At 51.1% G+C, this 27,029-nt stretch overlaps 1 protein-coding gene across 6 annotated transcripts; it reads left to right on the top strand.

Annotated features, from left to right (window-relative positions):
• The first annotated feature begins 1,629 nt into the window (after positions 1-1,629).
• Positions 1,630-27,029, top strand: LOC102445729 (uncharacterized). 6 transcript variants are annotated; one of them, XM_089769713.1, is made up of 15 exons: positions 1,630-1,751; positions 5,813-5,959; positions 7,241-7,387; positions 8,668-8,814; positions 10,091-10,237; positions 11,518-11,664; positions 12,945-13,091; positions 14,372-14,518; positions 15,799-15,945; positions 17,086-17,226; positions 18,902-19,048; positions 19,589-19,735; positions 21,709-21,855; positions 22,960-23,106; positions 24,675-27,029. In XM_089769713.1, exons 1-15 carry the CDS (start codon positions 1,670-1,672, stop codon positions 24,677-24,679), a joined length of 1,992 nt encoding a protein of 663 aa, XP_089625839.1. In that variant the 5' UTR covers positions 1,630-1,669; the 3' UTR covers positions 24,680-27,029. The 6 variants fall into 6 exon arrangements, with proteins under 6 accessions (XP_089625839.1, XP_089625838.1, XP_089625837.1 ...); XM_089769712.1 differs by having other exon boundaries at positions 17,080-17,226; positions 18,908-19,048; XM_089769711.1 differs by having other exon boundaries at positions 17,080-17,226; positions 19,595-19,735.

The raw sequence follows: 27,029 nt of genomic DNA, 5'->3' as shown, positions 1-27,029 counted from the left end.
GTTGAAACTCTGTACCAACGTTCCCCCCTCCTCAGTCTTCTCCTACGTCCTTCCAGCCTCCTTCTCGCCCCTCACATTTCTCTGCCTCCTGAGAGTTCCCTCCCCACATCCCACATCCCACCAGGGACTCTGGGGGTGGCCGGGTGCTTTGGAACTGGCAGTTCTGTGCCTGGTACCCCGCGTCAGCAGCCAGCGCTGTGCCCTGCCCTGCCCTGCCCTGCCCAAGGCAAAGGTGGTGTCTGTCCCGTCCTGCACAGCTTGCAGTAGAAAGCCCCTGTAATGCAGGCCAGTCCAGCGCTGTCATGGCAACAGCAGCTGGACAGGGCCTGTTCCAGTGGTCAGGCCGCACCTGCCTAACGGTCACACTGGGGGTGCACAGAGTAGCATTTTCTCTGAGGCTCTGACCATTTTTCCTTTTCCTGGGTTAAGTTCCTGCTTCAGTGTCAGGCTGGAGGAGTCCCCAGGAGAAGCACTGGCACCGCCTGCCTGCAGCCCGGACTCCCCAGGCCACTGGCACCGCCGGCTGCAGGAAATCATTTCCCACAACTACGGCTGGTGAATGACAGGACAACCTGGGCTCTGGTTCTTTCTATTCTGGGTCTGGGGGAGGGGCAGCTTGTGTGTCGGTGGGGTCTGGGATGTGGAAATGGGTCTTTCCCCTCTGGCTTTCACTGCCTGGGAAGGTGTGGATGGGGTGGAGGAGCAAAATTGTTGTGAGGCTGGGTTTTCTCTCCTCTTTCGGTCCCTGGTGCCTTAAACAAGCTTTACCTAGACTGTCTGGTTTTCTTAAAAATCCTCTTATTCCTTCACCTGCTCTGATTTTTCTAACTCCTGGGTCAATCTTGTGTCTTCCTCTATTGATTCACTAGCAGCATGTGATTCTGGGCCCAACAGATATTCCCCTTTCTCCAATGTTTGCACAATTGCTGGTTTTTGCCTGATGGGGAGGAACTGGCAGGGTAGAATTTATAAGGCAGACTGTTTTTTTTCCTGAAAAATCATTAGCACCATCTGGGATTTGGGGGGGTCCAGGACCAAGGGTTGGATTGTGCTTGTCATAGATCTGTTGCTTAAGAGATTTGCATAGTGTTTTAAAGGAAAAATCTCTGCTAGAAAGTCTTTGAAAGGGCACCAGACACTGTTTTTGGAAATGGGGGGGGGGGGGGGGGGAGTTACCAGTGGGTCTCTCAGCTTCTGTTCAGGGTTCTGTTTTGCTCTTTCCTCTTAAGACAAGAGCTCACAAGCGTGCCAAGATCCCAGGCAAAGCAAAGGAGAGGAACATGCAGCTGATGTCTCTGATACCCATGGCTAGATTGAGTCCAATAAACCAAGCAACTAAGCCCAACTCTTACTAGACAGAGGCCAAACACATGAAGGCAGAGAAGAATGTAGGAGAGGGTGGAAACTACAACCTGAGGGACCAGATGGACCATAGGATGTCCCAGGCTGCTGCTGAATCATGTAAACACACTCCTTGCAGCATGGCAGGTCATTTCATCCCTTCCCAAGAATGGTTGGGCCGGCATGTGAACCTGATTGTGAAATGGACAAAAGGAATGCTGGCAGACTCCCAAGCATCTTCCACTTCCTGCCAAGCCTCACTGATGGGAGTATTTAAATCCCAGATGGCCCAGCTAATGGCACTTAGTCCCAGCTCTTGGACAGCATAATGAAGTCATCGGGCGCCCTCATCCTCATGGGGCTCCTCGCCCTTTGGATGGAACCGCTGGCCGCTTCTCAGCAAAAGCAAGGTTAGTGCCCAGGTTGGCTATCCCCAGGGAGGCCTGGGGCAGAGGGCAGCAGGCTGGGATCCCACAGGAGGGCAGAGAGCAGGGACTCAGCAGGGATCCCTGCTCCGTGTGACCCGTGCAGGGCAGCAGTGGACAATGTCCTATTTGGCATTTTGTAGGGCAACACTTTGCTTTAGTTGCAGCCGTTTTGCCCAAAGGAGTGAGGCCTGATCTGCCAATCAAACCTAAGGCCAGATTTTTAACCCTTTGATGGCAGCACCCAAACATTCTTGGTTCCAAATTCCTTTCTAGACCAAAGAAAGGAGCAGCCCTTTGTCTTTGCTGTGACCCCTGCGTGAAAGTCAATCCAGGGGGGCACATATGAAAACTCCCAGTTCTGTGGCATTTAGTCTAAATCAACAGGGGTGGATGGTGTCTAAGGAACTCCCCTGGTACCAAGAGCCTGGAATTCAATGTGTCCATGGGCTGACCATCTTTGCCTAGTCTCATTTCTCTCCCTAAGCTCAGTTTTACAGTGAGTAAGGGGAGAAATTATTTCTCCATATTATTTTTTTTCCTGTGGGACAACAGAATGACATCATCACACCATCTGCATCCACAGGAGTCAAGCCCCACCCTCTCCCAGCCTGGCCCTCCCCAGCGGCCATATGGAGAACTGGGGCTGCTGCACTGTGTTCCCAGCCGGGCCTCCCCGGTGGCCGAGGGAGGGGTCAAGGCTGGTGCGGCCTTGGCCTGGCCCTCTCTGGTGACTGGTGGGGTGGAGAGCTGGGGCTGCCTACCCCCAGAGAGAGGGGAGTTGGTGAGCATAGCAAGCAAGGGGCACAGCTCCCTTTTTTTTTTTTTTACTGAAAAAGTTCTCCCAGAAATCTTTCATAGAATCATAGAACCATAGAATACTAGGACTGGAAGAGACCTCGAGAGGTCATCGAGTCCAGTCCCTTGCCCCCATGGCAGGACCAAATATGGTCTAGACCATCCCTAATAGACATTTATCTAATCTACGCTTAACCCCATCTGTCTCCTCTATCTCTTTATCTTACAATGTTAAGATACCATGACAAGAGCACTATATAAAAGCTTTGGATATGTATCTAGAGTGATAGTCATACTGTTCTCCTGACTGTCATATCTGAGCATGCAATAAATGGAGTTAGCAGAATTCAATTTCTATGTTTGATGGATAACGTGGCTTTATTTTTTTCCAGTTTTTATCTATTTACATTTTCACAGTTAAGGAAAATTAAGGGGGAGGACAGTTAGCCAATAATTACTTAGTGACAGTACACATTGAGATTCAAAAAGTTAAAACACAAGTTAATATCACGTGTCAAAATATCCAAAAGAAATATCCTGAAATCAAACTAATCTGCTTTCAAGCTCTCAATTTTTTTATTTTGCCCATCTGTAAATTTGGATTATTATTGATGAAAATATTTTTGTTGGTTTCAGTGTACAGTGAAATCAACATTTTCCAACATTTTAACAGTAAAATACTAATCCTCCAAGCCTGCTTACACATATAAGTCCAAACAGATGTCCTACATACAGACGGAGATCCTACAGTTTGGGCTGAGAGGTATCTTTTGTTTTTCAATGGGAAACACCCCAGGTCAAATGTGTGAATCATACAGCAGTAATGGCAGCAGTAGTGACTGAAACTGTGAATGAGCTTTTGTGGGAGGAGATCTGCTGCAATGAGCAGGCCACTGAAAATTCTCTCTTCCCCACTGTTACTAGTCTCAGCTTTAGTGCTGAAAATCATCCCTGAGGATTGATTGCAGCTTACATGTGAATTTTAGATTATGGAAGGAGAGATGGTAATTGTGGGCGCCTGGTCCATCAAGAGCCTTGCACATAGAGACCGGGATCTCAGATTGTGTCCAGTGCCTGGTGGACAGCTAGTGAGTGATTGAAATTTTAGAGTGTAGAGCGCTTACATTCCTCCGTTTTCTCCTCCATCCACCACAAGGGACCAGAGTCACAGTGGCTCTCCTTCCAGCTCTTGAAGAGTGGAAGCAGCACCATCCAGAGCTAGGCGGTATAGCCCTGTATCCTGACTAGTAGCTGTTGTTCGAGTCCTGAATGATGATCCTGACAGGGCAGTGAATGGCATTGCCGCTAGCCTGCTGGGTGATACGTGGGAATTCAATCAACAATCTCCTCTGGCAACAGGACAGTGATGGGCAACCTAGGTTAGTGAGTGGGCCACATAGGAGGCCATCTTTCATCTCAATGGCCCCTAAGGCTGTTGTAACCAAGACAGTCTCCCAGAATAGGGGAGTTTAGGTAACTGTGCTTGAGTACCTAGAATTTGCAAGGGGTGCCGATTGAACTGTAGCAGCTCTTGGATTGGCTGCAGAGGGAGTGCACAGTTCTCAGAATCAATGCTGTGTGCAGCCAGCATGCACCTCACTTCCCATGCACTTGATGTACGTGTGTGTCACCTTAGTAACACTAAAAACAACAATACAGACAGAAACCACTGGAATCTGACAACCTTGTGTATGGACAGTGGCAAACAACATGTCTTGTGGATTGCATATGTAACACTGATGGGCCGCATATGTCCCATGCACTGCAGGTTGCCCAACAGTGCAATAGGAAGTTGTTCATAATGTGACTGTTTTCTGTTAAAGTGAAACCTGGGACCTGCCCGCCAGCAAACATAAGGGCTACGTCTACACTGGCATGATTTTCCGGAAATGCTTTTAACGGAAACGTTATCCGTTAAAAGCATTTTCGGAAAAGCGCATCTAGATTGGCAGGACACTTTTCCACAAAAGCACTTTTTTGCGGAAAAGCATCCGTGGCCAATCTAGATGCGCTTTTCCACAAAAAAGCCCCGATCGCCATTCTCACGATCGGGGCTTTTTGCGGAAAAACAAATCTTTCCTGTCTACACTGGCCCTTTTGTGGAAATGTTTTTCGGAAAAAGACTTTTGCCCGAACGGGAGCAGCATAGTATTTCCGCAAAAGCACTGACAATCTTACATGAGATCGTCAGTGTTTTTGCGGAAATTCAAGCGGCCAGTGTAGACAGCTGGCAAGTTTTTCCGCAAAAACAGATGATTTTGCGGAAAATGTTGCCAGTCTAGACACAGCCAAGATGCATACGGGCAGAAACTGAGGAGTGTGATTTCGATTGTGCGTGTGAAGGACAACAGAAGTGCTGTTTCACCAGTTGTGCCAAGCACTGTGTGGACCCAGTAGAAGATACATGACTCAGATTGTCCCAGCATGTAATATCTCACTTAAGGTCAAACTTTTCCCACTACAGATCAGCTGAAGGATTCAGAGTCATCTTGAGCAGGCACCTTTAGGGGAGGTCAGCAGACAGAAAAATGCCTGTGGAGCTCAGAGTAGGAATTCTACCAGGTGACAGCGGCTCACATATGTAAAGGATGCTCTTTGAGGAGCTTCCAATTGCCAGAAACCCCACGGGGCCAGGAGCAAGCAGCCAGCAGCTGAGCCCTGTGGTTAGAGGGTTAATATTTTTCTATATTTTTTACATCTCTTGCTAGGGATGTACCTTGTGTCTCTCTCTGGAAGGTGAGTTCATGCAGGGTGGAACACTAAATATCTCCTCCAGTTACCTGTGGACTGGGGTTAAATGTGTTTGTCAGGGGCTGACTCCAGCCATGATTGGCCTCATCTCTCTCCAATCCCCTCATCTCTGAGCGGCAGGTCTCCAGTCAAAGAATTTCTCTTAATTCAGGGCTGCAGCAGTGCCTTGCTCTCGGTTAACCCTCAAATCTTCAGCTGTAGGAAAAAAGCAAGGCGATGTGGTACTGAAGGGTCGGTGGAACTTCCAAAAGGGGCCCAGTGACTTCCCAGTTCTCCTCCATCAGATAGAAGGCCCTGCCTCCCCCTTTGGAGACTGGAAGCACCAGCATCCATGACTAAGCAAGACAGCCCTCCATGCTGACCAGTAGGTGTCAGTAATGATCAGGATTGGGCAGTGAATGACATTACCAGCAGCCTACCTGGTGACATGCCGGGTGGATCTCAACCACTAGTCCCCTGATCTTAAAGCAGGTTGTTCACATTGTGGCATTTTTCAGTTACAGTCAAACCTGGGACCTGCCCACCAGATAACATAAGATGCATCCGGGCAGAACCTGACGAGTGTGCGAGGGATTGCGACTGCGAAGGAGATCAGAAGTGCTGTCATTCCTCTTGTGCCATGCGCTGCGTGGACCCCGTAGAAGGTACAGGACACAGCTCGTGCCAGAGCATGTTGTGTTTTCATTTCGGGTGAATCTCTCCCCCCCCCCACTCCAGATGAGCCGGGGTTGACTGGAGCATTCAGAGAAGGGATGCAAATGGGTAACCAGCTAAGAGTGTTTGTTAGACAGTTTAACTGGTACCCCACCTGCATGGAGCAGCCCCTCCACCCACAGTGCGGTACAGCTGGTCCTGCCCGGCATGACCGGGCCCCTTGTGCCATGGGCTGAGATGCTCCAGACCAGCTGGACCCACAGCACCACGCTGCGGTCCGGAGCCAGCAACCCTGTGGAGTCAGGAGCCAGCAGCTGAATCCCGCGGTTAGACTGTTAAGATATGTCTACATCCCTAATTCAGAGCCATCTTGGTGAGGTTCCCTTGGACATTTCAAAGGCCAAAAAAATGCCTGGGGAGCTCAGAGTAGGAATTCTACCAGGTGACAGCTGGTCACACCATTCAGAGGCCTTAGTGAGAGCCAGTCACTGAGTGAGAGGAGCAGGCTGAGTTTGGTTTTGCTCTGAGCAGCAGTTGGAAGCTCCTTGAAGAGAAGCAGAGAATAGGTCTGGATAGATCCAACCCTTGATGAGTGTTTCAAATGTGTAAGGATGCTGTTTGAGGAGCTTCCAATTGCCAGAAACCCCGAGGGGCCAGGAGCAAGCAGCCAGCAGCTGAGCCCTGTGGTTAGAGGGTTAATAGTTTTCTATATTTTTTACATCTCTTGCTAGGGATGTACCTTGTGTCTCTCTCTGGAAGGTGAGTTCATGCAGGGTGGAACACTAAATATCTCCTCCAGTTACCTGTGGACTGGGGTTAAATGTGTTTGTCAGGGGCTGACTCCAGCCATGATTGGCCTCATCTCTCTCCGATCCCCTCATATCTGAGCGGCAGGTCTCCAATCACAGGATTTCTCTTAATTCAGGGCTGCAGCAGTGCCTTGCTCTCGGTTAACCCTCAAATCTTCAGCTGTAGGAAAAAAGCAAGGCGATGTGGTACTGAAGGGTCGGTGGAACTTCCAAAAGGGGCCCAGTGACTTCCCAGTTCTCCTCCATCAGATAGGAGGCCCTGCCTCCCCCTTTGGAGACTGGAAGCACCAGCATCCATGACTAAGCAAGACAGCCCTCCATGCTGACCAGTAGGTGTCAGTAATGATCAGGATTGGGCAGTGAATGACATTACCAGCAGCCTACCTGGTGACATGCCGGGTGGATCTCAACCACTAGTCCCCTGATCTTAAAGCAGGTTGTTCACATTGTGGCATTTTTCAGTTACAGTCAAACCTGGGACCTGCCCACCAGATAACATAAGATGCATCCGGGCAGAACCTGACGAGTGTGCGAGGGATTGCGACTGCGAAGGAGATCAGAAGTGCTGTCATTCCTCTTGTGCCATGCGCTGCGTGGACCCCGTAGAAGGTACAGGACACAGCTCGTGCCAGAGCATGTTGTGTTTTCATTTCGGGTGAATCTCTCCCCCCCCCACTCCAGATGAGCCGGGGTTGACTGGAGCATTCAGAGAAGGGATGCAAATGGGTAACCAGCTAAGAGTGTTTGTTAGACAGTTTAACTGGTACCCCACCTGCATGGAGCAGCCCCTCCACCCACAGTGCGGTACAGCTGGTCCTGCCCGGCACGACCGGGCCTGTTGTGCCATTGGCTGAGATGCTCCAGACCAGCTGGACCCACCGCACCACGCTGCGGTCCGGAGCCAGCAACCCTGTGGAGTCAGGAGCCAGCAGCTGAATCCCGCGGTTAGACTGTTAAGATATGTCTACATCCCTAATTCAGAGCCATCTTGGTGAGGTTCCCTTGGACATTTCAAAGGCCAAAAAAATGCCTGGGGAGCTCAGAGTAGGAATTCTACCAGGTGACAGCTGGTCACACCATTCAGAGGCCTTAGTGAGAGCCAGTCACTGAGTGAGAGGAGCAGGCTGAGTTTGGTTTTGCTCTGGGCAGCAGTTGGAAGCTCCTTGAGGAGCAGCAGAGAATAGGTCTGGATAGATCCAACCCTTGATGAGTGTTTCAAATGTGTAAGGATGCTGTTTGAGGAGCTTCCAATTGCCAGAAACCCCGAGGGGCCAGGAGCAAGCAGCCAGCAGCTGAGCCCTGTGGTTAGAGGGTTAATAGTTTTCTATATTTTTTACATCTCTTGCTAGGGATGTACCTTGTGTCTCTCTCTGGAAGGTGAGTTCATGCAGGGTGGAACACTAAATATCTCCACCAGTTACCCGTGGACTGGGGTTAAATGTGTTTGTCAGGGGCTGACTCCAGCCATGATTGGCCTCATCTCTCTCCGATCCCCTCATATCTGAGCGGCAGGTCTCCAGTCACAGGATTTCTCTTAATTCAGGGCTGCAGCAGTGCCTTGCTCTCGGTTAACCCTCAAATCTTCAGCTGTAGGAAAAAAGCAAGGCGATGTGGTACTGAAGGGTCGGTGGAACTTCCAAAAGGGGCCCAGTGACTTCCCAGTTCTCCTCCATCAGATAGGAGGCCCTGCCACCCCCTTTGGAGACTGGAAGCACCAGCATCCATGACTAAGCAAGACAGCCCTCCATGCTGACCAGTAGGTGTCAGTAATGATCAGGATTGGGCAGTGAATGACATTACCAGCAGCCTACCTGGTGACATGCCGGGTGGATCTCAACCACTAGTCCCCTGATCTTAAAGCAGGTTGTTCACATTGTGGCATTTTTCAGTTACAGTCAAACCTGGGACCTGCCCACCAGATAACATAAGATGCTTCCGGGCAGAACCTGACGAGTGTGCGAGGGATTGCGACTGCGAAGGAGATCAGAAGTGCTGTCATTCCTCTTGTGCCATGCGCTGCGTGGACCCCGTAGAAGGTACAGGACACAGCTCGTGCCAGAGCATGTTGTGTTTTCATTTCGGGTGAATCTCTCCTCCCCCCACTCCAGATGAGCCGGGGTTGACTGGAGCATTCAGAGAAGGGATGCAAATGGGTAACCAGCTAAGAGTGTTAGACAGTTTAACTGGTACCCCACCTGCATGGAGCAGCCCCTCCACCCACAGTGCGGTACAGCTGGTCCTGCCCGGCATGACCGGGCCCCTTGTGCCATGGGCTGGGACGCTCCAGACTAGATGGACCCACAGCACCACGCTGCGGTCCGGAGCCAGCAACCCTGTGGAGTCCGGAGCCAGCAGCTGAATCCCGCAGTTAGACTGTTAAGATATGTCTACATCCCTAATTCAGAGCCATCTTGGTGAGGTTCCCTTGGACATTTCAAAGGCCAAAAAAATGCCTGGGGAGCTCAGAGTAGGAATTCTACCAGGTGACAGCTGGTCACACCATTCAGAGGCCTTTGTGAGAGCCAGTCACTGAGTGAGAGGAGCAGGCTGAGTTTGGTTTTGCTCTGAGCAGCAGTTGGAAGCTCCTTGAAGAGCAGCAGAGAATAGGTCTGGATAGATCCAACCCTTGATGAGTGTTTCAAATGTGTAAGGATGCTGTTTGAGGAGCTTCCAATTGCCAGAAATCCCGCGGGGCCAGGAGCAAGCAGCCAGCAGCTGAGCCCTGTGGTTAGAGGGTTAATAGTTTTCTATATTTTTTACATCTCTTGCTAGGGATGTACCTTGTGTCTCTCTCTGGAAGGTGAGTTCATGCAGGGTGGAACACTAAATACCTCCACCAGTTACCCGTGGACTGGGGTTAAATGTGTTTGTCAGGGGCTGACTCCAGCCATGATTGGCCTCATCTCTCTCCGATCCCCTCATATCTGAGCGGCAGGTCTCCAATCACAGGATTTCTCTTAATTCAGGGCTGCAGCAGTGCCTTGCTCTCGGTTAACCCTCAAATCTTCAGCTGTAGGAAAAAAGCAAGGCGATGTGGTACTGAAGGGTCGGTGGAACTTCCAAAAGGGGCCCAGTGACTTCCCAGTTCTCCTCCATCAGATAGGAGGCCCTGCCTCCCCCTTTGGAGACTGGAAGCACCAGCATCCATGACTAAGCAAGACAGCCCTCCATGCTGACCAGTAGGTGTCAGTAATGATCAGGATTGGGCAGTGAATGACATTACCAGCAGCCTACCTGGTGACATGCCGGGTGGATCTCAACCACTAGTCCCCTGATCTTAAAGCAGGTTGTTCACATTGTGGCATTTTTCAGTTACAGTCAAACCTGGGACCTGCCCACCAGATAACATAAGATGCATCCGGGCAGAACCTGACGAGTGTGCGAGGGATTGCGACTGCGAAGGAGATCAGAAGTGCTGTCATTCCTCTTGTGCCATGCGCTGCGTGGACCCCGTAGAAGGTACAGGACACAGCTCGTGCCAGAGCATGTTGTGTTTTCATTTCGGGTGAATCTCTCCCCCCCACACTCCAGATGAGCCGGGGTTGACTGGAGCATTCAGAGAAGGGATGCAAATGGGTAACCAGCTAAGAGTGTTTGTTAGACAGTTTAACTGGTACCCCACCTGCATGGAGCAGCCCCTCCACCCACAGTGCGGTACAGCTGGTCCTGCCCGGCATGACCGGGCCCCTTGTGCCATGGGCTGGGACGCTCCAGACTAGATGGACCCACAGCACCACGCTGCGGTCCGGAGCCAGCAACCCTGTGGAGTCCGGAGCCAGCAGCTGAATCCCGCAGTTAGACTGTTAAGATATGTCTACATCCCTAATTCAGAGCCATCTTGGTGAGGTTCCCTTGGACATTTCAAAGGCCAAAAAAATGCCTGGGGAGCTCAGAGTAGGAATTCTACCAGGTGACAGCTGGTCACACCATTCAGAGGCCTTTGTGAGAGCCAGTCACTGAGTGAGAGGAGCAGGCTGAGTTTGGTTTTGCTCTGAGCAGCAGTTGGAAGCTCCTTGAAGAGCAGCAGAGAATAGGTCTGGATAGATCCAACCCTTGATGAGTGTTTCAAATGTGTAAGGATGCTGTTTGAGGAGCTTCCAATTGCCAGAAATCCCGCGGGGCCAGGAGCAAGCAGCCAGCAGCTGAGCCCTGTGGTTAGAGGGTTAATAGTTTTCTATATTTTTTACATCTCTTGCTAGGGATGTACCTTGTGTCTCTCTCTGGAAGGTGAGTTCATGCAGGGTGGAACACTAAATACCTCCACCAGTTACCCGTGGACTGGGGTTAAATGTGTTTGTCAGGGGCTGACTCCAGCCATGATTGGCCTCATCTCTCTCCGATCCCCTCATATCTGAGCGGCAGGTCTCCAATCACAGGATTTCTCTTAATTCAGGGCTGCAGCAGTGCCTTGCTCTCGGTTAACCCTCAAATCTTCAGCTGTAGGAAAAAAGCAAGGCGATGTGGTACTGAAGGGTCGGTGGAACTTCCAAAAGGGGCCCAGTGACTTCCCAGTTCTCCTCCATCAGATAGGAGGCCCTGCCTCCCCCTTTGGAGACTGGAAGCACCAGCATCCATGACTAAGCAAGACAGCCCTCCATGCTGACCAGTAGGTGTCAGTAATGATCAGGATTGGGCAGTGAATGACATTACCAGCAGCCTACCTGGTGACATGCCGGGTGGATCTCAACCACTAGTCCCCTGATCTTAAAGCAGGTTGTTCACATTGTGGCATTTTTCAGTTACAGTCAAACCTGGGACCTGCCCACCAGATAACATAAGATGCATCCGGGCAGAACCTGACGAGTGTGCGAGGGATTGCGACTGCGAAGGAGATCAGAAGTGCTGTCATTCCTCTTGTGCCATGCGCTGCGTGGACCCCGTAGAAGGTACAGGACACAGCTCGTGCCAGAGCATGTTGTGTTTTCATTTCGGGTGAATCTCTCCCCCCCCCCACTCCAGATGAGCCGGGGTTGACTGGAGCATTCAGAGAAGGGATGCAAATGGGTAACCAGCTAAGAGTGTTTGTTAGACAGTTTAACTGGTACCCCACCTGCATGGAGCAGCCCCTCCACCCACAGTGCGGTACAGCTGTCCTGCCCGGCACGACCGGGCCTGTTGTGCCATTGGCTGAGATGCTCCAGACCAGCTGGACCCACCGCACCACGCTGCGGTCCGGAGCCAGCAACCCTGTGGAGTCAGGAGCCAGCAGCTGAATCCCGCGGTTAGACTGTTAAGATATGTCTACATCCCTAATTCAGAGCCATCTTGGTGAGGTTCCCTTGGACATTTCAAAGGCCAAAAAAATGCCTGGGGAGCTCAGAGTAGGAATTCTACCAGGTGACAGCTGGTCACACCATTCAGAGGCCTTAGTGAGAGCCAGTCACTGAGTGAGAGGAGCAGGCTAAGTTTGGTTTTGCTCTGAGCAGCAGTTGGAAGCTCCTTGAAGAGCAGCAGAGAATAGGTCTGGATAGATCCAACCCTTGATGAGTGTTTCAAATGTGTAAGGATGCTCTTTGAGGAGCTTCCAATTGCCAGAAATCCCGCGGGGCCAGGAGCAAGCAGCCAGCAGCTGAGCCCTGTGGTTAGAGGGTTAATAGTTTTCTATATTTTTTACATCTCTTGCTAGGGATGTACCTTGTGTCTCTCTCTGGAAGGTGAGTTCATGCAGGGTGGAACACTAAATATCTCCTCCAGTTACCTGTGGACTGGGGTTAAATGTGTTTGTCAGGGGCTGGCTCCAGCCATGATTGGCCTCATCTCTCTCCAATCCCCTCATCTCTGAGCGGCAGGTCTCCAGTCAAAGGATTTCTCTTAATTCAGGGCTGCAGCAGTGCCTTGCTCTCGGTTAACCCTCAAATCTTCAGCTGTAGGAAAAAAGCAAGGCGATGTGGTACTGAAGGGTCGGTGGAACTTCCAAAAGGGGCCCAGTGACTTCCCAGTTCTCCTCCATCAGATAGGAGGCCCTGCCTCCCCCTTTGGAGACTGGAAGCACCAGCATCCATGACTAAGCAAGACAGCCCTCCATGCTGACCAGTAGGTGTCAGTAATGATCAGGATTGGGCAGTGAATGACATTACCAGCAGCCTACCTGGTGACATGCCGGGTGGATCTCAACCACTAGTCCCCTGATCTTAAAGCAGGTTGTTCACATTGTGGCATTTTTCAGTTACAGTCAAACCTGGGACCTGCCCACCAGATAACATAAGATGCATCCGGGCAGAACCTGACGAGTGTGCGAGGGATTGCGACTGCGAAGGAGATCAGAAGTGCTGTCATTCCTCTTGTGCCATGCGCTGCGTGGACCCCGTAGAAGGTACAGGACACAGCTCGTGCCAGAGCATGTTGTGTTTTCATTTCGGGTGAATCTCTCCCCCCCACACTCCAGATGAGCCGGGGTTGACTGGAGCATTCAGAGAAGGGATGCAAATGGGTAACCAGCTAAGAGTGTTTGTTAGACAGTTTAACTGGTACCCCACCTGCATGGAGCAGCCCCTCCACCCACAGTGCGGTACAGCTGGTCCTGCCCGGCATGACCGGGCCCCTTGTGCCATGGGCTGGGACGCTCCAGACTAGATGGACCCACAGCACCACGCTGCGGTCCGGAGCCAGCAACCCTGTGGAGTCCGGAGCCAGCAGCTGAATCCCGCAGTTAGACTGTTAAGATATGTCTACATCCCTAATTCAGAGCCATCTTGGTGAGGTTCCCTTGGACATTTCAAAGGCCAAAAAAATGCCTGGGGAGCTCAGAGTAGGAATTCTACCAGGTGACAGCTGGTCACACCATTCAGAGGCCTTAGTGAGAGCCAGTCACTGAGTGAGAGGAGCAGGCTGAGTTTGGTTTTGCTCTGAGCAGCAGTTGGAAGCTCCTTGAAGAGCAGCAGAGAATAGGTCTGGATAGATCCAACCCTTGATGAGTGTTTCAAATGTGTAAGGATGCTGTTTGAGGAGCTTCCAATTGCCAGAAATCCCGCGGGGCCAGGAGCAAGCAGCCAGCAGCTGAGCCCTGTGGTTAGAGGGTTAATAGTTTTCTATATTTTTTACATCTCTTGCTAGGGATGTACCTTGTGTCTCTCTCTGGAAGGTGAGTTCATGCAGGGTGGAACACTAAATACCTCCACCAGTTACCCGTGGACTGGGGTTAAATGTGTTTGTCAGGGGCTGACTCCAGCCATGATTGGCCTCATCTCTCTCCGATCCCCTCATATCTGAGCGGCAGGTCTCCAATCACAGGATTTCTCTTAATTCAGGGCTGCAGCAGTGCCTTGCTCTCGGTTAACCCTCAAATCTTCAGCTGTAGGAAAAAAGCAAGGCGATGTGGTACTGAAGGGTCGGTGGAACTTCCAAAAGGGGCCCAGTGACTTCCCAGTTCTCCTCCATCAGATAGGAGGCCCTGCCTCCCCCTTTGGAGACTGGAAGCACCAGCATCCATGACTAAGCAAGACAGCCCTCCATGCTGACCAGTAGGTGTCAGTAATGATCAGGATTGGGCAGTGAATGACATTACCAGCAGCCTACCTGGTGACATGCCGGGTGGATCTCAACCACTAGTCCCCTGATCTTAAAGCAGGTTGTTCACATTGTGGCATTTTTCAGTTACAGTCAAACCTGGGACCTGCCCACCAGATAACATAAGATGCATCCGGGCAGAACCTGACGAGTGTGCGAGGGATTGCGACTGCGAAGGAGATCAGAAGTGCTGTCATTCCTCTTGTGCCATGCGCTGCGTGGACCCCGTAGAAGGTACAGGACACAGCTCGTGCCAGAGCATGTTGTGTTTTCATTTCGGGTGAATCTCTCCCCCCCCCCACTCCAGATGAGCCGGGGTTGACTGGAGCATTCAGAGAAGGGATGCAAATGGGTAACCAGCTAAGAGTGTTTGTTAGACAGTTTAACTGGTACCCCACCTGCATGGAGCAGCCCCTCCACCCACAGTGCGGTACAGCTGTCCTGCCCGGCACGACCGGGCCTGTTGTGCCATTGGCTGAGATGCTCCAGACCAGCTGGACCCACCGCACCACGCTGCGGTCCGGAGCCAGCAACCCTGTGGAGTCAGGAGCCAGCAGCTGAATCCCGCGGTTAGACTGTTAAGATATGTCTACATCCCTAATTCAGAGCCATCTTGGTGAGGTTCCCTTGGACATTTCAAAGGCCAAAAAAATGCCTGGGGAGCTCAGAGTAGGAATTCTACCAGGTGACAGCTGGTCACACCATTCAGAGGCCTTAGTGAGAGCCAGTCACTGAGTGAGAGGAGCAGGCTGAGTTTGGTTTTGCTCTGAGCAGCAGTTGGAAGCTCCTTGAAGAGCAGCAGAGAATAGGTCTGGATAGATCCAACCCTTGATGAGTGTTTCAAATGTGTAAGGATGCTCTTTGAGGAGCTTCCAATTGCCAGAAATCCCGCGGGGCCAGGAGCAAGCAGCCAGCAGCTGAGCCCTGTGGTTAGAGGGTTAATAGTTTTCTATATTTTTTACATCTCTTGCTAGGGATGTACCTTGTGTCTCTCTCTGGAAGGTGAGTTCATGCAGGGTGGAACACTAAATATCTCCTCCAGTTACCTGTGGACTGGGGTTAAATGTGTTTGTCAGGGGCTGGCTCCAGCCATGATTGGCCTCATCTCTCTCCAATCCCCTCATCTCTGAGCGGCAGGTCTCCAGTCAAAGGATTTCTCTTAATTCAGGGCTGCAGCAGTGCCTTGCTCTCGGTTAACCCTCAAATCTTCAGCTGTAGGAAAAAAGCAAGGCGATGTGGTACTGAAGGGTCGGTGGAACTTCCAAAAGGGGCCCAGTGACTTCCCAGTTCTCCTCCATCAGATAGGAGGCCCTGCCTCCCCCTTTGGAGACTGGAAGCACCAGCATCCATGACTAAGCAAGACAGCCCTCCATGCTGACCAGTAGGTGTCAGTAATGATCAGGATTGGGCAGTGAATGACATTACCAGCAGCCTACCTGGTGACATGCCGGGTGGATCTCAACCACTAGTCCCCTGATCTTAAAGCAGGTTGTTCACATTGTGGCATTTTTCAGTTACAGTCAAACCTGGGACCTGCCCACCAGATAACATAAGATGCATCCGGGCAGAACCTGACGAGTGTGCGAGGGATTGCGACTGCGAAGGAGATCAGAAGTGCTGTCATTCCTCTTGTGCCATGCGCTGCGTGGACCCCGTAGAAGGTACAGGACACAGCTCGTGCCAGAGCATGTTGTGTTTTCATTTCGGGTGAATCTCTCCCCCCCACACTCCAGATGAGCCGGGGTTGACTGGAGCATTCAGAGAAGGGATGCAAATGGGTAACCAGCTAAGAGTGTTTGTTAGACAGTTTAACTGGTACCCCACCTGCATGGAGCAGCCCCTCCACCCACAGTGCGGTACAGCTGGTCCTGCCCGGCATGACCGGGCCCCTTGTGCCATGGGCTGGGACGCTCCAGACTAGATGGACCCACAGCACCACGCTGCGGTCCGGAGCCAGCAACCCTGTGGAGTCCGGAGCCAGCAGCTGAATCCCGCAGTTAGACTGTTAAGATATGTCTACATCCCTAATTCAGAGCCATCTTGGTGAGGTTCCCTTGGACATTTCAACAGACAGAAAAATGTCTGAGGAGCTCAGAGTAGGAATTCCACCAGGTGACACCTGGTCACAACATTCAGGGTGTGTCTAGACTATTGGTTTTTTTCAAAAAAAGTTTCCTTTTTTCAATAAAGCTTCTCCTGCATCTAGACGATGCCGCGTTCTTTTGAAATTACATCGAAAGAACGCGGCAGTTTTTTTGACGTTGGAATAGCTCCTTTTACAAGCAATAACACCTTTTTTTGAAAGTGTTATTGAATGCAAACAGTGCTTTTTCGAAAGAGACCATCCAGACTGCCCGAGCCTGGGTTCGCTCTTTCGAAAAAGCGGCTCCCATTTTTGAAAATAATGGTTGCTGTCTAGACACTCTCTTTCGAAAGAGGTTTTAGTCTAGATGTAGCCTCAGAGGTCTTGGTGAGAGCCAGTCACTGAGTGAGAGGAGCTGGCTGAGTTGGGCATTGTTATGAGCAGTAGTTGGAAGCTCCTCCTGTAGTAGCAGTGGGTACAGTTGGACCAACTCAACCCTAGGGATGCTCATTATAAGCTCAAAGGATGCAGTGTTGTAGACTTAAATAGTTCCTCCAGGTACCAACTTGGGGATTGGAGTTAAATGTGTTTGCTGGGGGCTCGCTCCAGCCCGGTCTGGCCTCATCTTTCTCCAGTCACCTCATCTTCAGGCGGCAGAAAACACTAATCCCCTGAGCCGAAAGCAGGTTGTCCACATTGTGGCATTTTTCAGTTACAGTGAAACCTGGGACCTGCCCTCCAGATAACATGAGATGCCTTGTTGAAGGACCCAGTGAGTGTGACAGTGATTCCGACTGTGACGGGGAAAAGAAGTGCTGTCACGCCCGTTGTGCCATGCGCTGCGTGGACCCAGCAGAAGGTGCGTGACGCAGTGTGTGTTAGCACGTAGTGTCGATTTAGGGCGAATCTCTCCCCCTCCAGATGAGGCCGGGGTTTCTCAAGGGCTTCAGAGCCATCTTGGTGAGGTGCCTTTGGAGAGTGCAACAGACAGAAAATTCCCTGGGGAGCTCAGAATGGGAATTGCACCAGGTGACCCCTGCCAGTCACCTTGGGGAGAGCCAGGCACTGAGTGAGAGGAGCTGGCTGGGTTGGGCACTGTTAGCAGCAGCAGTTGGGAGCACCTCGAAGAGCAGCAGAGGGACAGCTTGACTGACCCAATGCCTGAGATGGTTGTTTCAACTGCACCTTGTTTCTCTCACTGGAATGTGAGTTCATGCCTGGTGTAAAACTAAATATCTCCCCAGTTACCTGTGGACTGGGGTTATCAAAATGTGTTTGTCAGGGGCTGACTCCAGCTGTGACTGGCCTCATCTCTCTCAAGTCCCCTCATCTCTGAGTGGCAGGTCTCCAGTCACAGGACTTGTCTTAATTCAGAGCTGGAGCAGTGCCCTGCTCTTGGTTAACCCTCAAATGGTCAGCTGTATGAGAAAAGCAAGGTGATGTGATGCTGATGGGTCAGTGAAACATCCAAAAGGGATCCAGGGCCAGCAGCCCTGCAGGGCCAGGTGCCAGCAACTGAGCCGCACGGTTAGACGGTTAAGATTTTTCTATATTTCGTACATCCTTGATTCAGAGCCATCTTGGTGAGGTTCCTTTCATCAATTCAGTGGACAGTAAAATACCCGGGGAATTCAGAGGAGGAATTCCACCAGGTGACTGCTGGTCACCCCATGCAGAGACCTTGGTGAGGCCAGGCACTGAGTGATAGGAGCTGGCTGGGTGGTCACTGTTATGAGCAGCAGTTGGAAGCTCCTTCTGAAACTGCCCTGCCTGGTCCCATTTTTCTCCAGTCCCTTCATCTTCAAGTGGCAGGTGTCCAGTTACAGGTCTCAGAATTAGGAGTCCAGCAGAGCCTGGCTCTCCATTAACCCTTAAATGCTCCTCTGTATTAAAAAGGTAAGGTGATGTGATGCTGCTGGTTTTGTGAAAATCCAGAAATGGGTCCAGTGTCCATGGGAAATTGCTTCAGGATGATGCCAATATGAGGCTGGTGCATCGAAGCCCGAAGAGTGGAAGCTGCTGTCAAGTGTTCTAAGAATTCCCCTTCCAGAATGGCAGGGGTTTGGGATTTCATTCTCCTTGCAGAGGATGGTCTGGACAGACACATAAAGCGGATTATGGAATGGACAATGGAAGGACAAAGTGCCTGCAGGCCCACAGGCATGTCTACCTTCCCCACAACTCTACCCTGGAGAGCACTTAGATTCCAGCTGGCACAGATCAGGGTGTTCAGACCCAGTTCTTCAACAGCATCACTGGCATCCTCCTCCCAACACTTTCAACCTTGCTTCTGTTTTCTCCTCCATCAGAAAGAATGTGGTTTGATAGATCCTCCATTCTGCTGCTGCAGACTTGAAGAAGCAGCATCCAGGGCTAAGCATAGTAGCCCTCCTTGCTGACCACTAGTGTTAATTATGATCATCACAGGGCAATGAATGTCATTGCTAGTAGTCCCCTGGGTGGCATCCCGGGGGGATTTCAACCACCAATCCCCTTAGCCAAGAGCAGGTTGTTCACACTGTGGCATTTTCCAGTTACAGTGAAACCTGGGACCTGCCCACAAGATTGCTTGATATGCACTCAGGCAGAACTTGACCAGTGCGCGAAGGATGCTGACTGCAAAGGGGGAAAGAAGTGCTGTCACTCCAATTGTGCCTTGAGCTGCGTGGACCCAGAGGAAGGTACATGATGTTGCTTGTAACAACATGTAGTGTCTCAGTTAGAGCGACTCTCTCCCCACTTCACATGAGCCAGGGGTTGACTGTAGGATTCAGAGCCATCTTGGTGAGGTGCCTTTGGAGGATTCAACCAATAGATAATTCCCTGGGGAGCTCAGAGTAGGAATTCCACCAGCAACAGCAGGACACTCCTCACACAGGTCTTGGCGAGAGCCAGACCCTGCATGAAAGGAGCAGGCTGAGGTGATGAGGAGATGTTGGAAGGTCTCCCAGAGCAGCACAAGATACAGGTGGACTGAGATGATTGTTTTAACGTCAAAAGATGCACCTTTGTTTCTCTCTCTGAAATGGGAATTCATGGGTGGTGAAGACTTAAATAATTCCCCCAGGTAGCAACTTGGGGATTGGAGTTAAATGTGTTTGCTGGGGGCTCGCTCCAGCCCGGTCTGGCCTCATCTTTCTCCAGTCACCTCATCTCCAGGCGGCAGAAAACACTAATCCCCTGAGCCGAAAGCAGGTTGTCCACATTGTGGCATTTTTCAGTTACAGTGAAACCTGGGACCTGCCCTCCAGATAACATGAGATGCCTTGTTGAAGAACCCAGTGAGTGTGACAGTGATTCCGACTGTGACGGGGAAAAGAAGTGCTGTCACGCCCGTTGTGCCATGCGCTGCGTGGACCCAGCAGAAGGTGCGTGACGCAGTGTGTGTTAGCACGTAGTGTCGATTTAGGGCGAATCTCTCCCCCTCCAGATGAGGCCGGGGTTTCTCAAGGGCTTCAGAGCCATCTTGGTGAGGTGCCTTTGGAGAATGCAACAGACAGAAAATTCCCTGGGGAGCTCAGAATGGGAATTGCACCAGGTGACCCCCGCCAGTCTCCTTGGGGAGAGCCAGGCACTGAGTGAGAGGAGCTGGCTGGGTTGGGCACTGTTAGCAGCAGCAGTTGGGAGCACCTCGAAGAGCAGCAGAGGGACAGCTTGACTGACCCAATGCCTAAGATGGTTGTTTCAACTGCGCCTTGTTTCTCTCACTGGAATGTGAGTTCATGCCTGGTGTAAAACTAAATATCTCCCCAGTTACCTGTGGACTGGGGTTATCAAAATGTGTTTGTCAGGGGCTGACTCCAGCTGTGACTGGCCTCATCTCTCTCCAGTCCCCTCATCTCTGAGTGGCAGGTCTCCAGTCACAGGACTTGTCTTAATTCAGAGCTGGAGCAGTGCCCTGCTCTTGGTTAACCCTCAAAAGGTCAGCTGTATGAGAAAAGCAAGGTGATGTGATGCTGATGGGTCAGTGAAACATCCAAAATGGGCCCAGTGCCTTCCCTGTTCTCCTCCATCAGATAGGATGTGGGTGGATGGTCCTGCCCCCCACCCCTGTTTTGTAGATTGGAAGCACCAGCATGCATGGCTAAGCAAGACAGCCCTCCATGCTGACCAGTAGGTGTCAGTAATGATCAACATACGGTAAGGGTCTCCAGCCAAATATGGCTCAGTATGGAACCAAATATGGCTCTTGTCCTTCCCAAGAGGCATACAACTTTTTTATTAAAATGTAAATTAATTCAAAATGTTAAAAACACGTAATTACTCATGTAGCTTGAATGCGCGCATGAACCTGAACGTGACCAGTTATGATGTTAACTTTAAAGAAATGTGTGAAAAGATGCAGTGGCAGAAGTCCCATTAAATAAAGTCTAAGTACAATGTCCCCCAGGGCTGGCTCCCCCTGCCCCACACACACTGGGAGCAGGCAGCAGCTTTCCTGGGCCCCGGGCAGGGATCGCAACAAGCCCTTCTGGGAGCAGCCTGGGAAAGCCTTCTCCTGCAGCCCTGGGCACCGCTCCCAGAGGGAAAGGGGTCTCTCTTACCTGGCCCTGAAGTGCTGCCTGCCCTGCGGCAGGGGATGGGCGGGCCAGGCTGGGGGCACTGTCCTGGGAGAGGCTCCTGGGGAGTAGCCAGACTGTCCCAGCTGGAGACTTCCACTCGTGGCTGCAACCTGGGCTCTGGGGGCCCAGCAGCAGCCCCCGCTGGGACTCAGGGATCCAGCCCAGAGCCTGGCCCCAGAGTCACCACGAGCAACAGCTGCAAGTTGTTTCCTGCTGCAGGGACCAAGCCCAGCCCAGTACCCACTGCTGCTGAGTTCAAGCGAGCAACCCACCGCGCTGCAGCCCATGCCTCTAGGGACACCCAACCCTGGGCTAGAGCACCATCCCGCATCAAGAGAGAGTCATGAAGAGAAGGCAATGCAACGCTGGGCACAGAGAGAAGAGACAATCTTGGGGAGAGGAGAAGGGGGGTTTCTGGGCAGACTAGGCCTTACTCCAGAGTCCCGCTGACCAAATCATCAAGACATGGGTGTGGCCTGGCAGCATGTCACAGCCTGGCAGCCAGTGGTTCAAAGCCCAGCTCCGGTCCACAGACATGTGGCTGGGAACCACTGGACTGGAGGATTCAGAGTAGGGATGCAAATGGGTAACAAGTTAAGAGCGTTTGTCAGACCAGTTAACTGGTGTCCCATCCAGACGGAGCAGGCACCTGCCCGCGGCTCAGTGTAGTATAGTGGGGTCCTGTCCTGCTTCACCGGGCCTCGTGTGTCATGCGCTGGGATGCTCCCTACTAATCTCCATAGCCAACAGCAGGTTGTTCACACTGTGGCATTTTTCAGTTACAGTGAAACCTGGGACCTGCCCAGAAGATTGTTTGATATGCACTGAGGCGGAACTTGACCAGTGCGAGAAGGATGCTGACTGCGAAGGGGAACAGAAATGCTGTCACTCCAATTGTGCCATGCGCTGTGTAGACCCAGAAGAAGGTACATGATGCAATTCGTAACAAAACATAGTGTCTCAGGGCAACTCTCCCCACTTCACATTAGCCAGGGATTGACTGTAGGATTCAGAGCCATCTTGGGGAGGTGCCTTTGGAGGATTCAACTAATAGAAAATTCTCTAGGGAGCTGAGAGTAGGAATTTTACCAGGTGACAGCAGGACACCCTGTCCAGATGCACTGGGGAGAGCCAGGCACTGAGTGAGGGGAGTTGGCTGAGGTGGGCACGGTTCTGAGTAGCTGTTGGAAGCTCCTACCACATCTGCAGAGTGTACAGCTGGACCGACCCAACTCCTGAGATGATTGTTTCAACTTTGTAAGGATGCCCCTGTTTTTCCCTCAGTGGAATGGGAGTTCAGATGTGGCGTAGAATTAAATAATTCCCCAGGTTCCCACCTAGGGACTGAGGTTAAATGTGTTCGTTGGGGGCTGATTTCCACCCTGCCTGGCCTCATTTTTTCCAGTCCCCTCATCTCCGAGGGACAGGTCTCCTGTCATGGGACTGCTCAGAATTCAGGTCACTAGCAGAGCTTGGCTCTCATTAACCATTAATCGATCTGCTATATTAAAGAAGTGAGGGGATGTGATGCCGATGGGCCCGTGAAACACTGAAAACAGGTCCAGTGCCCATAGAAAATTGCTGCTTGAAAAGCTTCGGAGTGATGTTCTGGTGAGGAAGCCACGGGGACAGGAGGTTGGGACCTGCTGTGGCCGTGTGGGGTGATGGGAGGCCTGCTTTAGTCGTTGGAGCTGCCATATGGTGGGGAGGTCTGGGCCTGTTCTGGTGGCTGGGGTAGGGAATGGGACCTGCCATATGACGGGGGTGGGATCTGATTCGGTGGCTGGGAACATGTGTGTGTTAATAAATTGGGTGCCACGGTGGCACACGTCCAAACCTGCGCACATGAGCTCAATATTAGTGCACAAGCCAAAACTCAATCTGTTTGTGGTTGGAAAATCTTAGAGGGAACACTGGTCAGAGGGCAGTGAATGACATTGCTAGTAACCAACCGGGCGACACGCCAAGTGTATCTCAACCTCTAAACCCATCAGCCAATGGCAGCTTGTTCACATGGTGCCATTTTTCAGTTACAGTGAAACCTGGGACCTGCCCACCAAATTACACCGTCTGTGTCCAGCCAGAACCTGATGAGTGTGCGAGGGATTCTGACTGCGAAGGGGAACAGAAGTGCTGTTATAACACTTGTGCCATGCGCTGCATGGACCCAGTGAAAGGTACATGACGCAGCTCGTGCCAGCATGTAGTGTAAGATTTAGGGTGAATCTCTGCTCACTCCAGATTAGGCAGGGGTTGGGCATAGGATACAGAGCTATAGTGGAGAGGTGCTTTTGGACAGGGCAACAGACAGAGAAATCCCTGGGGAGCTCATAGTAGAAATTCCGCCAGATGACAGGTGGTCACCCCATCTAGACAGCTTGGAGAAAGCCAGGCACTGAGTGAGAGGGGCTGGCTGGCTTGGGCTTTGTTATGAGCTGTAGCTGGAAGCTCCTACCGCAGCAGCAGAGGGTACAGCTGGACCGACCCAACCCGAGATGATTGTGTTAACTTCTTAAGTATGTTTTTCTCTCCAGATTGAGAGTTCATAAGTGGTGCAGAATTAAATACTGGGGGATGGGTTAAATGAGTTGCCAGGAATTGATTACAGCCCTGCCTGGCCTTATCTTTCTCCTGCCCCTCATCTTCAAGTGGCAGGTCTCCAGTCACTGCGCAGCTCAGCTGGGTTCTGAGCGTTATCTGAGATCAGCACAGCTCATGGGGGGAAGGAGATGGGGCAGAAGTGAGTCTGTGCCTCCCAGGTGTCAGCTGCACAGGAGTGGACCCCTCACAGGCGAGAGAGGCCCGTAAGGAGCCATCTGCCTGCAGTGCAGGGTAGGAAGGAATGGCGTTCAACTCACCTGTCCCTTCTCATGCCAGACCTAGGCCAGCAGCCGTCAACAGGGCTGCATAAAGCCACTCTGGTATCTGGCCCTGTATCAGAGAAGCAGTGGCCAGTGTGGTGAACAGAGGACTCGTGGCCCCTGTACACTCACACACCTGGCACAGACGAGCTGAGAACAAAGACCTGGGTGTTTTACCAGGGACTTGCCAAGTAAGGAGGAGTATTACTGAGCACAGGCCAGTGCTGCCCCAGGGAGGGAATCACAGCTCTGAGCACAGACACAGAGCACTGCACTGACCAAAGCGCAGGCCCAGGTCAGAACATGCTGCTTTAGCTGTGAGGGATGTGGGTCCTTGGCTTCCCCGGCACTCCTCACGCTAGGACACTCTGGGGACAAGCTGATGCTAAACCTGGACCTGATTAGATTTCAAATCCAATGGCCTCTCAGTCCCTTCAGATGCCCCCTTTGTGCCCTGATGCAATATAGGGGCCAGGTGGAAGGAGGAAGCTGAGCTGGGAGTGGAGAGACAAGTAGGAGGAGGCGGCATGAGAGGGGGCTGGAGGTCCCTGCCAAGAGGGCAATGGGGAACCTCTGTGCCTGTGAATTCTGAGGGAGTGGGATCCTGAGGACTCATGCAGCAGGCTCCGCATGTGGGCCGGACTCTTTCTGTAGGCGCTCAGCTCTCCAGCACATACGGAATCAGGCAGAGCTGGCCAGACTGCAAGGGCACAATGCCCAGACTGTCCTCAGCCACAAACATTGTCAGGATACAGCTGCCCCAATGGGATGCACTGAGAATGGGCCCAGCCCTGCACAAGACGCAGTCCTGTAGTGCTGAGAGCAGTTGAGTTTGTACCGACCTCGATTGTCTCATAATGTCTTTTATTTTTTCATATTTTCAGTGTAACTTCCTGCCGAATGAACAGGCCGAGGGCACCGCTAGAGCAGTGCTGACCCCGATACCTGAGTCCTGGGCTATCCAGATCCCTGCAGGCTGCATTACAGAATCACAGAGATGGAAGAGACCTCAGGAGGTCATCACGTCCAGCTCCCTGCCCAAGGCAACTAAATCAACCCAGCCAGGGCTTTGTCAAGCAAGACTTAAAAACCTCTAGGGATGGAGATTCCACCACCTCCCTACGGAACCCATTCCAGTGCTTCACCACCCTCCTAGTGAAATAGTTTTTCCTAATATCCAACGTAGACCTCCCCCACTGTATCCCAAGGCTCTCATCCAGCCTCTCACATGGTTACAAATAAACACATTTACACCTCAGCTTTGCCACTGGCCAGTCCTGAGCCTCATTGTCTCACCTTCATCTCTCTGTTGAGCAATCTACCCAGTCATTATAGCCATGGGTCCAAATGTTCTTGTTACTGCTATTGAAACAGTTCCTGATGGTATCTGTAGGCAGGTCTTGTAAGGGGTATGAGGTGGGAGTGTTGCCTGGGATCTAAACAGTCCACCTCAAAACATCTTTTAGTATCAAGGTACATAGGGCCCTACTCATAATCCAGGAGCCACCGAACAAAAGGCCCATTAAATGAGAGCAGGATCATTTGTGACGTATCTCTAGAAATGAATGCAAAATGAGACAGACCAACACACATGGGCTGTGGCTAGACTGGCCAGTTTTTCCGGAAAATCAGCCGCTTTTCCGGAAAAACTTGCCAGCTGTCTACATTGGCCGCTTGAATTTCCAGAAAAGCACTGACTTCCTACTGTAAGAAATCAGTGCTTTTTGCAGAAATACTATGCTGCTCCTGTTCGGGCAAAAGTCCCTTTTGTGCAAAACATTTGCGCAAAAGGGCCAGTGTAGACAGCTCAGATTTGTTTTCCGCAAAAAAGCCCTGATCGCGAAAATGGCGATCGGGGCTTTTTTGCGGAAAAGTGCGTCTAGATTGGCCACGGACGCTTTTCCGCAAAAAGTGCTTTTGCGGAAAAGCGTCCATGCCAATCTAGACACGCTTTTCCGAAAATTCTTTTAACGGAAAACTTTTCCGTTAAAAGCATTTCCGGAAAATCATGCCAGTCTAGACGTAGCCATGCAGCAGAGCCTCTTTGATGGCTAGTATAAAGCACTTCCATGAGGGCATGTGGCCATGTGTCTCTACCAATGAACTTTACTGAAGAACCAGGTTTTTTTCTGGAGTACACAGAAGAGTTAAACCTCTGGGCTGCTTGGCTGCTTGCTCCAACGTGTTTTCGTGGACCTTCACCTATTGCAGGACACCAATATACAGGTTTATACAAGGCAACTGCTGTTCCTACACACCTTTATGGATGTGAAACCTGAGTGACTTATTGACAGAATCTCTAGCATTTAGGCTACGTCTACAATACAATGTTTTTGTGCAAAAATGGCTGATTTTGTGCAAAAACCTGTGGCGCGTCCACACCTCAAATGTGCTTTTGCACAAGAAAATCTAGAGTCAATCGACAGAACAGAGAGCTTTTTGCTGTGTACGTATACCTCCTTCTACAAGGCATAACTCCTTTTTGCGCTACAGCTCTTGCACAAAAAGGCAAGTGTGGATGCTCCGCAGGGGTTTCTTGCGCAAAAAGAGCCTATTCGGTGCTCCGATGGCCATTCTGTGCATAGCAATCAGAGCTTTTTTGCACAAGGGTGTCCATGCAGTGTGGATGTTCTCTTGTGCAAAAGTGCATCGCAAAAGCTTTTAGGTCTGCACAAACTTTCGTGCAAGAAGTTTTTGCACAAGAACTCTTCCGCAAAAGACTTCTTGCACAAAAACCCTGCAGTGTAGATGTAGCCCCAGAGAGGTACCTCCAAAGATGTCTCTGGGGGTATGTCATGATTATGAGGGTTAGCCAGCAGCCTGGGGATTAAGGAGTTAACTACACCTAGCCAGGTGGAGTGACCAGTAGGAATGCAGGTGGGACTTTCAAACTGGGATAAAGGAATTTGGGTTTTTTCCTTTCTCCTTTTGTCTCTGGGTGGGTTCTCTGCAGCTACAGAGAGGGACAAGCATGTCTCTCTTTCTCCAAGACACCATTCTTCATTTTCTATAAGGAGGGTAAAGTTTAGGTAGTTTCGTTAGGCTTTATTGTTTTAAGGGTTGGGTATGGGATCTGATATCTGGCATGCTTAAGAGATGTTTGGCCTTTCTTTTTAACTAAGTTTTAGTTTATACTATATTCCTCCATGAGTATATTTTGTAACCTTTCCATTTGATTCTTATGCTTGCAGCAGGAATATTGTTGTAATAATAAAAGTTTTCTCTTTTCATTAACCTGG

This window comes from Pelodiscus sinensis, chromosome 17 (genome assembly GCF_052426305.1).
Source record: "Pelodiscus sinensis isolate ZL-2025 chromosome 17, ASM5242630v1, whole genome shotgun sequence".
Classification (NCBI taxonomy): Eukaryota; Metazoa; Chordata; order Testudines; family Trionychidae; genus Pelodiscus; species Pelodiscus sinensis.
The sequence above is the reverse complement of the archived record's forward strand: the minus strand, read 5'-3'. Positions and strand labels throughout refer to the sequence as shown.